This window comes from Drosophila bipectinata, chromosome 3R (genome assembly GCF_030179905.1).
Source record: "Drosophila bipectinata strain 14024-0381.07 chromosome 3R, DbipHiC1v2, whole genome shotgun sequence".
NCBI classification, from domain to species: Eukaryota; Metazoa; Arthropoda; class Insecta; order Diptera; family Drosophilidae; genus Drosophila; species Drosophila bipectinata.
Genome location: NC_091739.1, coordinates 18,831,206 through 18,843,731, shown reverse-complemented (window position 1 = coordinate 18,843,731; position 12,526 = coordinate 18,831,206). Strand labels below are relative to the sequence as shown.

Sequence of the window (12,526 nt, the reverse complement as noted above, 5' to 3'; positions counted from 1 at the left end):
CCCTGAAGTTACCGCTTATATCAAGAACATCAACAACACCGTAACGAGGTTCATGTTTAATGGCCGTGCAGTCGCAGCCTTTGGGGCCGATGTCCGGGCTAGGGACGGGGCCGTATCCACATACTCCTGTACTCCGGGTGTCGGGCCAACAAATGCAGCACCAGCAGCTGAAGCGCAGCAGCTACAAAGGCAGCCCAAAAGACATGCACTAATATCGTGCTGTCCGTGTTGCATTTCCCCTCCGACAGCCTCCCATCTGTGTGCCATGTTTTTGGGGCTTACAGCTTGAACCTGACACAGAAAATTGTATTTTAATGACGGAGCATAGCGTCACTGCCAACGACAGGACAACGAGTGCGACAACGACAGGGACAACGACAAGGACACCGACAAGAGCAACGTAGCCCCCATTCAAGACGTTAATAAAGCGAAGCCCACCCAGCCATTTCCATGGGAGTTGCATAGAATTGGAAGAGGAGAGGCACAATTCCAAAATGAAGTTGTTACTGCCTGCAGTCCGGCTCGGGCTGGCTGACACATCTTTTTTGGAATGCCGGCAGCAGGTGCAACCGCCACATCACCTCCCAGCGAAATCCCAGTGCCCTCTGGCATGCAGTCGCACTGGAAGGACTTGCATTCCGGCAAAGTGAAGTGTCCCTTTCAACTGGCTTTGCATTTTATTAGGACACAACCTGCACTATTGCAACACAAGCTTACTTGTTTATGAAGTGCTGCAGTCATAATTAAAATTAATGGTCATTTGGGTAATTGTAAGGGCGAGCTCCCCATTGAGGGTTCTTAAAGGGGAATTTCCATCAGATTCCATATTAACGTTCCCTTAACTTTAAGTAATTTAATGTAGCTTCCATCCGCTTGACATAAAAAAAAGGCCCTGACTACCCATTAAGTATTTTCTTAGAAATTCAATCAGCATTTTATTGGCATTCTGATTACAGCTGATATTTAATAAATATTTTCAATTTCAGTTGAGCCCCAGGAAACGGAGAACGGCAACGAGGACGAGCAGGACGACGACGAGGAAGATGATGAGTTGGAAAACGAGGAGTTCGGGGACCAGGGTAAGTAGGGAAGCACTCATCGCATAAATCTGTGATAAATATGAAAATAATTCGGGGAAAGTTCAACTAATAAATGGCATTCGCCCTTGCCACTTTTTCAGATAATGGACTGACCGAGAAAACGTTCAAATTTGATGATTTCGCTCGCAGGTAAATACTTGAGCCTAGACCAGGGACCGTCCTACGCCATAATGTCCTTCGACTAAAGTTTTCGAATCAGGGCCAACCGCTTGGACAGCTTTAGGAACAATAATATTACGAAGGATCTGGCAGGAGGCAGGAGGGGAGGTGCTTACATTTTACTGCTGTTATTTGAAAAGTTATCATGGGTTCGGTGGGTGGCGGTTTGGCGGTGGACGATGTGATGGCCGTGTTGAAAATTGTAATTGTGTTTTTAATTGAAAGGCAGAGGCACATTGAGGCGCACCAGAGAGTCACTGCTCGTGGCTACTAATTAAGGATTAGTGTCAGAAATTACTTGTGCCAAAAGTTTTATGGCCGCGAACTCGAACTCGAACTGAGAACCCACAAACCAGGATCCCGGATCCGGGATCCAGATGCCGCGGGCAGCTTAGAAAATACAGCAACAAAATCAAGCGTACACCCTCCTACTCCTGCTCCAACAATTATACCGAAATGACGTCAAGTTGGTTGGTTTGCCAGTTGTATTTTAATTGCGATGCCATTGTTGGTGTTTTGAAATGTTTCGAAAACTTTTGTGTCGGTACCGCAGTAGAGTGTAGAACGTTTTGTGGTCGCTGGCTGGCTGCTTGGATAAACTCTTAAATCATAATTAGTTCAATTTAGCATAATTTAATTGGAGTTTTGCTTTGTAATTTGTTCACTCGATTAGATTGCTGCATCCGAAAATTGTTCGTGCGTGTACCGTGGTGCTGACGGACTGGTCCAGTATACCCACTCGATCCTTGAAGGCGGCCGTCACCATTCTCCATCGGATCGCCTACGGTTGCAAATGCTCCGGGATGCTGTTTCAGGTGAGTGGAATGCAACTGAAAGCTCTGCGGGGTACATTTTTCCGCTATTTTAATTCGATTTGGCGCAAACCCCACATAAATCAAAGTCAAGTGCAAAAACAAATGCCGCAGCTTAGCTGCTCATTCTGTTTTTTTGTATTGTCTGCCTTTTTCTTTAACTGTCGTGGTGCTTTCATTTCATTTTTATGGTAATTTGTACAAATTAAGCGAACCTTTTTCTATTTGTCCAAAGCCACAAACGATATTTACTGCGTCGCGGGTACGCACTCGGTACATACTTGTATGTATATATTTTTTTAAGCGGGTTTCCTTTATTTTTTTTGTTCCTCTGCTGTCAGCTGGAATTTGAACTTTTTAAGCCTTTCACGCGCTGCCTTCGGTTGGGTCCTGAACAGGACTCGAATATTCAGATGTCTGTGTTTGAGTTTCTTTCTCGTGCCAACTTCCCTAGGGAGGAGTCTAGCGAGATTGTCTCGGAGCTTGGCTACTTCTGGGACTTGTTTCAAACCTAAAGCGTCGTTCTCTTTAAATCTGTTACCTAAAGATTTATTTCTATTTAATTCAAACTACCTTTAAGTTTTAATATTTTTTTAACTTTTTTATAGAGTATTTTAATTGGTACTCTTGCAAATTGCTTTCACTTTATTCAGGATTTCTTTTCAACTGCTTATGCTGCTTTTCACGGCTGGCAATTAAACTTTTCTTTTCGGGCAGAGTTCATAAATCACATTCAGCGCCAGGCTGTTTGGCCTTCGCTTTCTCCGCCACCCTCTCGGGCGGCTTCTTTCTTCCTTTCCTTTCTTTTCCATTCCTTTCATTTTTTTCGTTTCCATCGGCTTAAAGCGGTGTTTAAAGCTTTCGGTTCCGGGCAAATGAACCCCTGGCAACCACTGCAGAGAATGGCTAATCACTAGAGCAGCCAAAAACGGCATCGCATTTGGGCGACAAAGCCAATGTCTAGTGTCTCCGCCGTCCATCTCGATATCCAGCTTTCCTCTGTCCAGCCGCTCCAAGGACTCCTATCAGCGCCATCTAAGCCGGCTCACTGTCTGCTCTGCACAAGCGACGATTAAAAGGACGACACTGACGATGACGAGAATGAGATTGGGAACGGGAACCAAATCACTGGGGGAAAAAAATACTGGCACTGGCGGGGAGAAGTATTGAGAAAAATGTCCGAGAAGGATGTACTGTCATTCCCACAACCTTATTTATAATTAGAATTTTTAAATAAAGTCTTGATTGAATGAGGATCTAACAGGTTCTCGAGTCCTTTTTCCTCTCAGTGCTCGATTGCAGCAGTCGTGTCCGTGTGACCATCAAAAGGAGCAGACTGCTGCTTCTGAGCCTGGCCACAAGCAAAACAAAAGTAGCATCATATGCAAAGTCAAAACCACTAATGGGTCTGCGCAATCATAGGATAAATTAAATTCCAAATACGGACGACGACAGTCGACAACGATACAGGGGCTTTTTGTTCGTCGGCGAGAAGGGGTGTCCTGGGGTTAGTCCTCGGATAGGGTTTGGGCCGGACGGGTGGCATTTATAAAGTTTTTGCCAACTGCAAATGATATCTTGCTCAGAGAGCGACAACCGCAGGCGGCAACCGCAGAGGCAGAGGCGGGGGCTGAACTGAGCTGTATCCTTCGGCTCTGAAGGAGCAGGAGGTGGCTGGCTGCTGTTGTGGCTGTCTTTGCAGAAACTTTTCATTTGAATTTCAAGCACACCAACCAGCCAACCAACCAACCAGCCATCCAACCATCTCCTCAACATTATTTCTCTATACCGTCCCTATTCCCCAGGCCAAGCTGTTTCGCATCTTTCAACAAGTCTTCAGCGTGGAACGTGACGCCCATCAGGAGGAGCTACGTCGCCTGGCCATCTTTGTAGTGCGCAAATTTGTCGAGGTGGCCCCGTCTAATCCCAAAATCTATGCAGAGTTATTATTTTACAAAGGCATCAGGGAGGCAAATGAGCTGGAGACGGGCTATTGTGATGCCTACGAAGCGTGAGTATGGGTGGCCTTTGCATTGTCTCGTCATCTGGGGTTAAAAGGGCCCATCATCACAATGGCCGCATGATTGACTGAGCCCGAGCCGGGGCTTCATCGTCTGTCGTTTAGTTGGCAAATGATAAATGATAGCCAGCGGCCAGACCAGAAACCCCCGGCCGAGTCATTGTGTTCAGTAGTCAAAGGGTCATATACGATAGACTGTTGAGCAGTCCGGGATATATCTACTAAATTGGTTAACTATTCTTCCAGCGGCACCAAAGGCACTTGGACCGAGGAGCAGGAGTCGGAGCTGCGCTTCCTGTTCGAGGAGAACCAGCGCAATCCCGAAACCGACAAGGGTAACTATTCCAAATTCAACAAATCAGAGATGCAAAATATCTTTAAAAACGTTATTATTTTAACTACTGTACCATTTTTTGTCCCTGGAGGATGCCTGGCTGAAGTTGGGGCTGCTCGTTCTGAGTGCGAATTAAAACTCGATTGGCACAGTAAATGAATGGAAGCAATCAGTGCTCCGGCACTCGAGCCACTCCAGCATCAGCCAGCGGGATAGACAGAAAACAACAACCCAATTGTATCCGCTCTTTCAGATGTGATTGATTGGATTCTCGACAATTTGGCCGACAAGACGCGCACTCGTCGGGGTATTCTGAAGAAGCTAAAGGAAATGGGCCTGCTGTTCAAGGCACCCACCAAACGGTCAACCAAGTCGGCCCTGGGCGGCAAAAACCTCTGGCAGCCGGAAGAGGATGAGGAGCTAAGGAGCTTATATGATCAGCATCGCACCGAGCCGGGTAAGTGGAAAGTCCATTCAGAGGACATGGACAGTATAGTCAGGATTATGTTATTCCAAAGGGGAGTAATGCCAAATTCAAAGCTCAATTCGATTCCTGTTCGAAAGAGCACAAATCTGGTGCAAGTGTGATGCTTCGTTTTTAATTGGAATGATTAATCAAATCAGATTCAATTAATTGAATGCCAATTAAACAGGATAAATGAATATTTTGTGGTTGTGTAATATTGACTAATTAATGTAAAATAAATCCTTAAGTAAAAAAAACTCCAATTCCTTTCAGATTGCTTGGATCGTATAGTTGACGAGTTCGAGGAGCGGCGCTCCAAGCAGCAGATCATCAAGCGCATGCTGCAGATTCATCTCATTGCGGATAAGTCCGAAATACTTCCCCCCAAATCTAGCAAGGGGCGTGGCAAGGGCAAGGCCAAGAAGCAGGCAGAAAGTGGCAGTGATTTTGATGACATGATGGAGGAGCCAATGGAAGAATTCGAGGGCGAGCCTGGCTACAGACCAAAAGCCATCCGGAAGCCCACCAAAAAGAGTAAGAACAAACCCAAACAGAAGAAGCGGCAGGTGGTGCGGACCCCGTTGGATGTGGACACGGTGAAAGCCCTACTCGGCCAGGTGGATGCGGAGAAATTCAAGTCGGCCGTTGAATGGCTGCAGGAATGCTTGCAGGATGCCAGCGAGGACATGGAGGAGCCTGGCGAGGAGGATGATGGTGTGCCTTTGCTGGCACTGATGGACGATCAGAGGGATGCCCTCGAGGATGGCGATTTTCAGAAGGTTCTGGTCGCACTTGGTATGCAGCCACCGATTGCGGGAATGGAGAACTATTGGCGTATACCGACCCATCTAAATGCCACCGACTTGAAGATTCGTTCAAAAATTTTAGCCGGTGAAGATGTGGATGTAGAAGCGGCTGAGGAGGTTGCCGAAGAAGTAGAGGAGGATGATGATGAGGAAGAGGATGATGAGGAGGAAAATGAGGATGACCAGGAGGACAGTGAGGAAGAAGATTTCCTGGAGAAGCAAAGCCGGCAACGCCAAGAGAACATTGCCGCCGAGCAGCAGCGAAAACTGGACAGCATAATGTTCAGCAAAAGTGATGACGAAACCGAGCAGCGTGCTCCTCCCAAAGCCAAGGCCAAAAACAAAGAGAAGAAGGCCAAAAAGCAGGCCAAAACCAAGGCCAAAAAGCCCCAGGACTCTGATGCCAGCGATGGGGAGCGAGAGAAACCCAACACGACTGATTTATTTGACCAATTGAAAGCAAAGCGAGCCACTAAAATCAAGCTGGGCGATATGGTTCTAAATGAGTCAACAAAGACCGCTCAAGAGGCGGAAGATGATGCATTTAACTTCAACTCGGAGGACTATCGAGCTCGTCTCCTGGAACTGGAGGGCGAGGAGGGTGATAGAAAGGATGCTGGCGGAGATGGCGATTTCGATGAGGAGGAACAGAACAAAGAGAACACAACCAACAAGTCCTTGCAGCAGCAGCAGACACCGCGTGCACGTCGCGTTAATGTAATTGACTCGGATAGCGACAACGATGATAATGATGATGATGATGCCGCTGGTGGCGCCTTGCCTGCTGACAAGACAAACAAACGCCCACGAAGCGAGGAGGATGATGCCGACCAGGACCAGGATGATGACAGCGACGAGGAGGCCAACTTTCTGGCTCGCAAAAAGCCAGCCAAAGTCGATGAAGAGCCGGCCAAACGGCGACGACTGGCCATCATCGATGACGATGACGAGGATGATTTTTAATGCACTCGGGTCCATTCTGATCCTGATTTTATAGCTCTCCGGAGCAAGGGTCGTTCGAATAAATGTAACTTTTAATTTGCATATCAACTTTTGTTTGTTCTTTTGTCATGTAGAACAGGTCAAAGTCTAGCTCTGAGTTAACGGAAGGGGCCATTAAATCACAGGACTGTAAACTTTGAATTTTACTCACTTTGTGGAGTTTTTATTGAATTTTGGGTTACACCTTACACTTAACTTAATTAAAAGAAAACTTGCAAAGAATTAAATACTTTTTTTAACTTCTACACTTTTTAAAAGGCTAGTTTTTTATTTACGAGTGTGTCTTTTATTTAGAATGAAAAATCTTGGTATAAACCTTTCAGCCCCAACCATTATTTGCGTAAGTTTCGGCCTACAGTGACAACCTAAGAGCCAGTACATGGATAACAAAAGTCAACCAATTCCTTTGTGACTCCAGTGTGAGGGGCAAACAGGGCCTAGACCTCGCTCTCACCCTCCATTACTCGCTGGTCGTTTCTATTACCTTCGCCATATCCCCCCGCTGACTTGATGGCATTTTGTGTGCTGGTCCATTGTGAGCAGCACACACTGCCCCACCTCGAGAGCCCTTTGTGTGCGTCTGCTAATTTGGTGGCTTTTGTTGGTCCGATGCTCCAGTTGGGATGAGAATTGGCTACGCTTCGTGCAATGCATTTTGTTAATTCCTGGCCAGGGCGAGAGCCCCGGTTCAAGCACCAGTTGGAGTGCAGATCCGAGGGTCCAAATCTGTTACACTAAGGAAATAAAGAGCATTTCTGTAATAGTATTTATTGTAAATAAATGTAATGTTAATTACATTTATACTTTAAAGCATATACTTATCTAGTTAATTTTTTTTTTGTTTTATACCTTTTCTTTAAAAAAATGAAAATATTTTTAAGTGCCGACCACCGTTGAAAATGTTCTACATGAGCATTGTGCAACTCCGGTTGCAATTCTCACAAATTTTGCATGCAAGCACAGCATCCACATTGTCCGAAGAAATAATCGCACTTAAATGCATTGCATTGTTGCAACTTCGGAGAGCAGAGGGCAAAATACAAGTCACCGGCCACTGGATCGGTCTTATTGTGTTTTTATTGGATTTCAGGGGACTGGCTGGTCATCTGGCATGAAGTTGTGGTGTGCCAGTTCTGGCTAACAAGATTCACAGCAAGAAGACTTTTATTTTCTGTCACATTTATTGAATTTAACTTTGCCACAAAGTGATGCACAGCCGAGGATGCGGTTTGATTGGGAGGAAGCCGCTTTTAAAGTAAATTCAATCCAAAAATCCAGAACAACTGTCTGCTCTGTTTCCGCATTCGCTTGCAACACGGCGTATGCGCGATGTCGCATCGATCGCGCAAATGAAATTAAGTGCATACTTTTAGGGGCAGGGCGGAGAAATAAAAAATTATAATAAAAATAATCCAAGTCTGTGCATAAATCAGAGCCCAGACACGGGGAAAGCGTCTTTGCGCTGGCTTAGGCACTTCATTTATTTTGCAGCAGAATTAAAAGGACCCGACACACGTGTGTGGCACCTGCCAAGCAGGATTCCTCATCCTGCGACATGTCACATTATTAATTTCAAGATGGCGCGCACTCAATTTAAAAGGCAAAAGCTGCGAGCGAGCCGGTGATGAGCAGCTCATAATTTATTTCATTAATTTAATCAACCTCCTTGGCACATGTCAACTGCAAGAGTCCTGAAAAGAATGCCACACCTTCCTCCTGGATCCTTGTTGGGGGATGTTTAAATAATCACAGGAAGAGGGGTATACAATCGAGGTGGAGAAAATAGTAGTGGTTGAGATGTTGGAGCAAAAAAAGGTGTACTTGGCTTATTAAATATCTTCAAGGCTTGTGATAATTTTTATTTTCCTTATTTTTTGTTGGTTTTAAAATTTCTAGCTGACCCTAAATGTATGCCAATGATGTCGAAAAAGCTTCTTAAATAACAATAAGAACAGCGCAGGCATTATGTTAAAAATCACTTAATACATCGTAAATTATGATAAAGGCAGTCCTGGGGACTTGAATTCCCTTTTATTCGCTGTGACAGGAACTGAAGCAGGAACAGTTCATTAAACCGAGTATGCCGAGGAATGTCTGCACAAGCACAATAAACTGTAACGGCTTTCATTAGGGCAACAAATGGCGAAAAAAAAAACAGAAAGAGTTATTGCTCGTGCTTTTCACACGCTCTTTTCCATCATTAGAACAAAGGCCGTGGAGATAGCGATGCCAACAGCCAGCGGATTAACCTAATCTCGAGACTATAAAGGCGACTTTATTGTGACACAAAGAGACACACAAACACAAAGACCCCACATACACCCACCTACCCATACATATGTGTATCCTCGGGAAAACTTGCGACTTTTCATCATGAGAATGAGAGTGGCGCTGACAAGGACGTGGCATATGCAGATGATGGCGTTGTTTGATGAGCTCGCTTTTGCTCTTCCTAGTTCCCATCTCGCATTTCCAACTCTGATTTATTTAGGGGCATATAAAGCTCTTGAGAATTATAAGTACTTATATTCTTTATAATAAAGAGTACTATTTTTGCAGCCTTTGTTTACTTAAGTCGTAGAAGGATTTTGTATTATTTTCTTCTTAGAATTATCAAAAAAAAAGGATTACCCAAAGAATTCTTAGAATAACCTAGGATTCCCAAGAATTCTAAGAATTCTTTAAGTTTGAAATACACTATAAGAAATAAAAGTAAGAGCTTAGTCATTATGATTACTTATTTATTTCCTGGCTTAAAATCCCTAATGAGTACTTTAAAGTCGTGTCCTTGCCCTTAACTCATTGTACTTTCTTAGGGGCGTTTCTGTTTGTGCCCCTGGCTGGCACATGTTTTTCTAACAATCACACAATGTTTATACAACTGAAACTTTTTATACGCCGCTCATCTTGGCTCAAATTGAAGCAGATTTTGGGTAAAGACAAAAAGCGCCTTTGACGTGTGATAAACACACGCTGCCCTATCCAGATTCTTTGGATAGACAGAAGAAAGTCGGGCAGAGAAAGCACTTTGGCAAAAAGTTCACCGACTGCCTGTGGAGAGGCTTCCCGGTCTGTTGTCCTTGCTACCAGACCGATGACAAACCCAGTTCACTGTGCCGCCTTGGCTTTTGGGAAATCATAACAAAAGCAGGCGTCCAAAGTTTATTTTCAAACGCTGATGCTGAAGTTGAAATACACTTGCCGGCTTACTTAGCCGAGTGTTTATTCGGAGGATGAAGTGGCTTTGATTAGCGGCACTCGGCTGAAGGGCTATTCTTGCAAAACCGACTCTGAAAATGAAATTGAAACTGGTTAGTAAAAAGAGGGACTAAAGCTTGATTTCGTTTTAAATTCTTATAAAACATTGTAATTGTTATAAAACATCATCCAAAAAGTGGTCATGATCAAAACTACACTGACTACTAAACTAACTCCGCCTAAACTCCTTTCGCAGGACACCTAAGGGCGTGACTTGGAAGTGTCAGTAAATAATTGTAAAAAGCGTATGTCATGCACTCTTTAGCCTGGCCCCTTTTTGGCACAACGACAATCTCGAACGGCCTTTGTTAACCCCTGTGGATCGAAGTAACCCCTAGATTCCCATCCCCCAGCCACCTTTGAATGGCTTACGCACTAACTTTGTGGACACTTTTCTTTTACGCCTGACGAGGGTTTTGGGTTGGGCTTTTGGGTTCGGACTGGGATCCGGTCTTCGTTCTCCGTAAGCCGACTAATTGTTATTGTAGTTTATGGTGGGCCCGTCCGAAAGCGGGCAAAGGATTTCAAAGGTCCTTGCGATCCCGTAAGGGACTTAACGCTTCAAATGCTCGTATGGGGCTTAGCTTGGCGTTGGCTTTAGCCTGGTCGAAAGCTTATAATTAGCCTAATGGCTGCCAACTTGGCAGCAGTTTTTTGTTCTTTGTTTTGTGGGCGTTACGACCGCTACGGCCACGGCCATCCCGTAAACAGCCAAATGATTTAGATTTCAACATGAGTCAGCGGAAGCGCTCGCTGAGCATCTTTTGATTTTGCGCCAAATATTTTACACTTAACGAGTCATAAATAAATGCGTCTATTCGATGTCTGCGCCTTCTCTCCATCGTCCCTGCCCTTGGCTCGCCAATTAAAACATGAATTATAAGCCTGAACAAATCGCTAAGAAGTCGGGCCCGAGTCCGGGCATAAATTCTCGCTTGCCAAAAAGTTTCCTTTTGTCTGGATTTATTGTAGTCGAAATGCGGTTGGATGGCGAATGTGCCAATTTCTGTTGGGATTCGGGAGAGGCGTCCCAGTCTTACCCGATCCGGGGCGAGGGTAAACTTTTATCCTTCTGAGGGGCTTCTGAGGGACGTAAAATTAGGGAATGAATGGCAAAGTTTTGCCCTTCGAATAAATATAATTGCTGTGGTCAAAGAATATTTTCAGAGTTTCTTTTCTAACCTCTTTAGATTCAAAAAATATCCATAATTGAGTAACGCCCAGCATTTCATTAAGAAATAAACGAGCAAATTTCTTTAAAAATATTTAAAAATTGTTGATGCCCAAAAATTTTACACTTTCATGAAAAGCTTCTGCAAATTGGAAACTCGTTTGGGTAAATACATAGTACCGCCAATCCCTTACTATCCCTGGAAGCCCCAAAGGCGACTGGCAGTTGCATTCAAATTGGAGGGTTTCGGGGAGGACATTGGTGTGAAGTGTGGGGGTCGTCATGCATCGGGTAAATTACCGGTGCATTGTGGAATGCATTTCATGTGCAATAAATACATACAAGCTGAAAATTGCCACAACACGATGCGGCAGTGGTGGGCGGGGCGGAGGCCGTTTACACGCCCCTTCTCCCGCATCCTTGCGTACACACAGCCATCCAGATTTTCCCACACCTTCTGATGTATACGTACCCGGGCAATTTTCCCCACCCTATTTGTTTTCCCTCCAATTTTTTTTTGTTTGTTTGAATTTCGCATGCAACCAAAACAAGAAAAAGAGAATTATGCAAAATTCAAGCCTCAGTGATTTTTATTTATGAGCGCCAATGGACAGAAGCACGGAATGGGAAATTGTAATGGGAACCAAGTGGAGGGGGATGGGCCAAAATTGCCGACGGAGAGTCATCGCATTAACAGATTCCCGGCTATAAACCAAAATTATGACGGCTAGCCGATATTTTTTTGTATTTTCGCAGACAATGCAACCTTGTTGATTTAATTGATGCCGAGAGGGATCGTAGATCGCAATCGTTGCTCCTTTGGTTCTGCCCAGGTGATTCCAGAAAACTAAAACCAATTTCTGTATAAAAAAAAAATTGGTAGTTCAAAAATTGGTAATATATGAATTGTTGCAATTGAAAACTAAAGTAGCAAAAGTTGATCAGAAATTAAGCATAATTTTCTTTTAAAATAAAAATTTAAAGTTGCCCAAAATATTAAACTTGAATTTTAATTTATAAAATAAAGCTGTTTAAAATTTTTAACTTTTTTTTACGATTTTGAGAACCACTTGACTTTTGTACAACTTCAGCCATGAACTTTTTGTCCTTTTTGCGCAGACAGAATGGCGTCTCAGGTGTCGGACCTGCCAATTGTCAGATGGCATTTAAATGTCGAAAACAATTTCGACTGGAGCATTTTTCAGGCCAGACTCAGATCCAGTGTATAAATCACATCGCGGGCTCCTTGGCGGGAACGCGCTGATAAATTATGTAGCACCTGCCTCGAATGCAAATCGGCGGTGGCTAAACATTAAGCACTAAACAAATGTGGAATTTGGGAACGGCGCTTATTTTTATTCACCTCTGCGGCGACGCGTTGGATAGAAATATGTTTGC

At 44.3% G+C, this 12,526-nt stretch overlaps 1 protein-coding gene across 2 annotated transcripts in view; it reads left to right on the top strand.

Moving 5' to 3' along the window:
- The window catches only part of timeout (circadian regulator timeout), a 66,246-nt gene extending 59,505 nt beyond the window's left edge, over nt 1-6,741 (top strand). For both annotated transcript variants that reach the window (XM_017249045.3, XM_017249046.3), the window contains 7 exons: nt 987-1,079; nt 1,181-1,229; nt 1,933-2,074; nt 3,877-4,082; nt 4,338-4,426; nt 4,679-4,882; nt 5,165-6,741. In XM_017249045.3, coding sequence (XP_017104534.2) covers nt 987-1,079; nt 1,181-1,229; nt 1,933-2,074; nt 3,877-4,082; nt 4,338-4,426; nt 4,679-4,882; nt 5,165-6,660 — 2,279 coding nt within the window. In that variant the 3' untranslated portion in view covers nt 6,661-6,741. The remainder of the gene's footprint in view (nt 1-986; nt 1,080-1,180; nt 1,230-1,932; nt 2,075-3,876; nt 4,083-4,337; nt 4,427-4,678; nt 4,883-5,164) is intronic.
- Nucleotides 6,742-12,526: the final 5,785 nt, after the last annotated feature.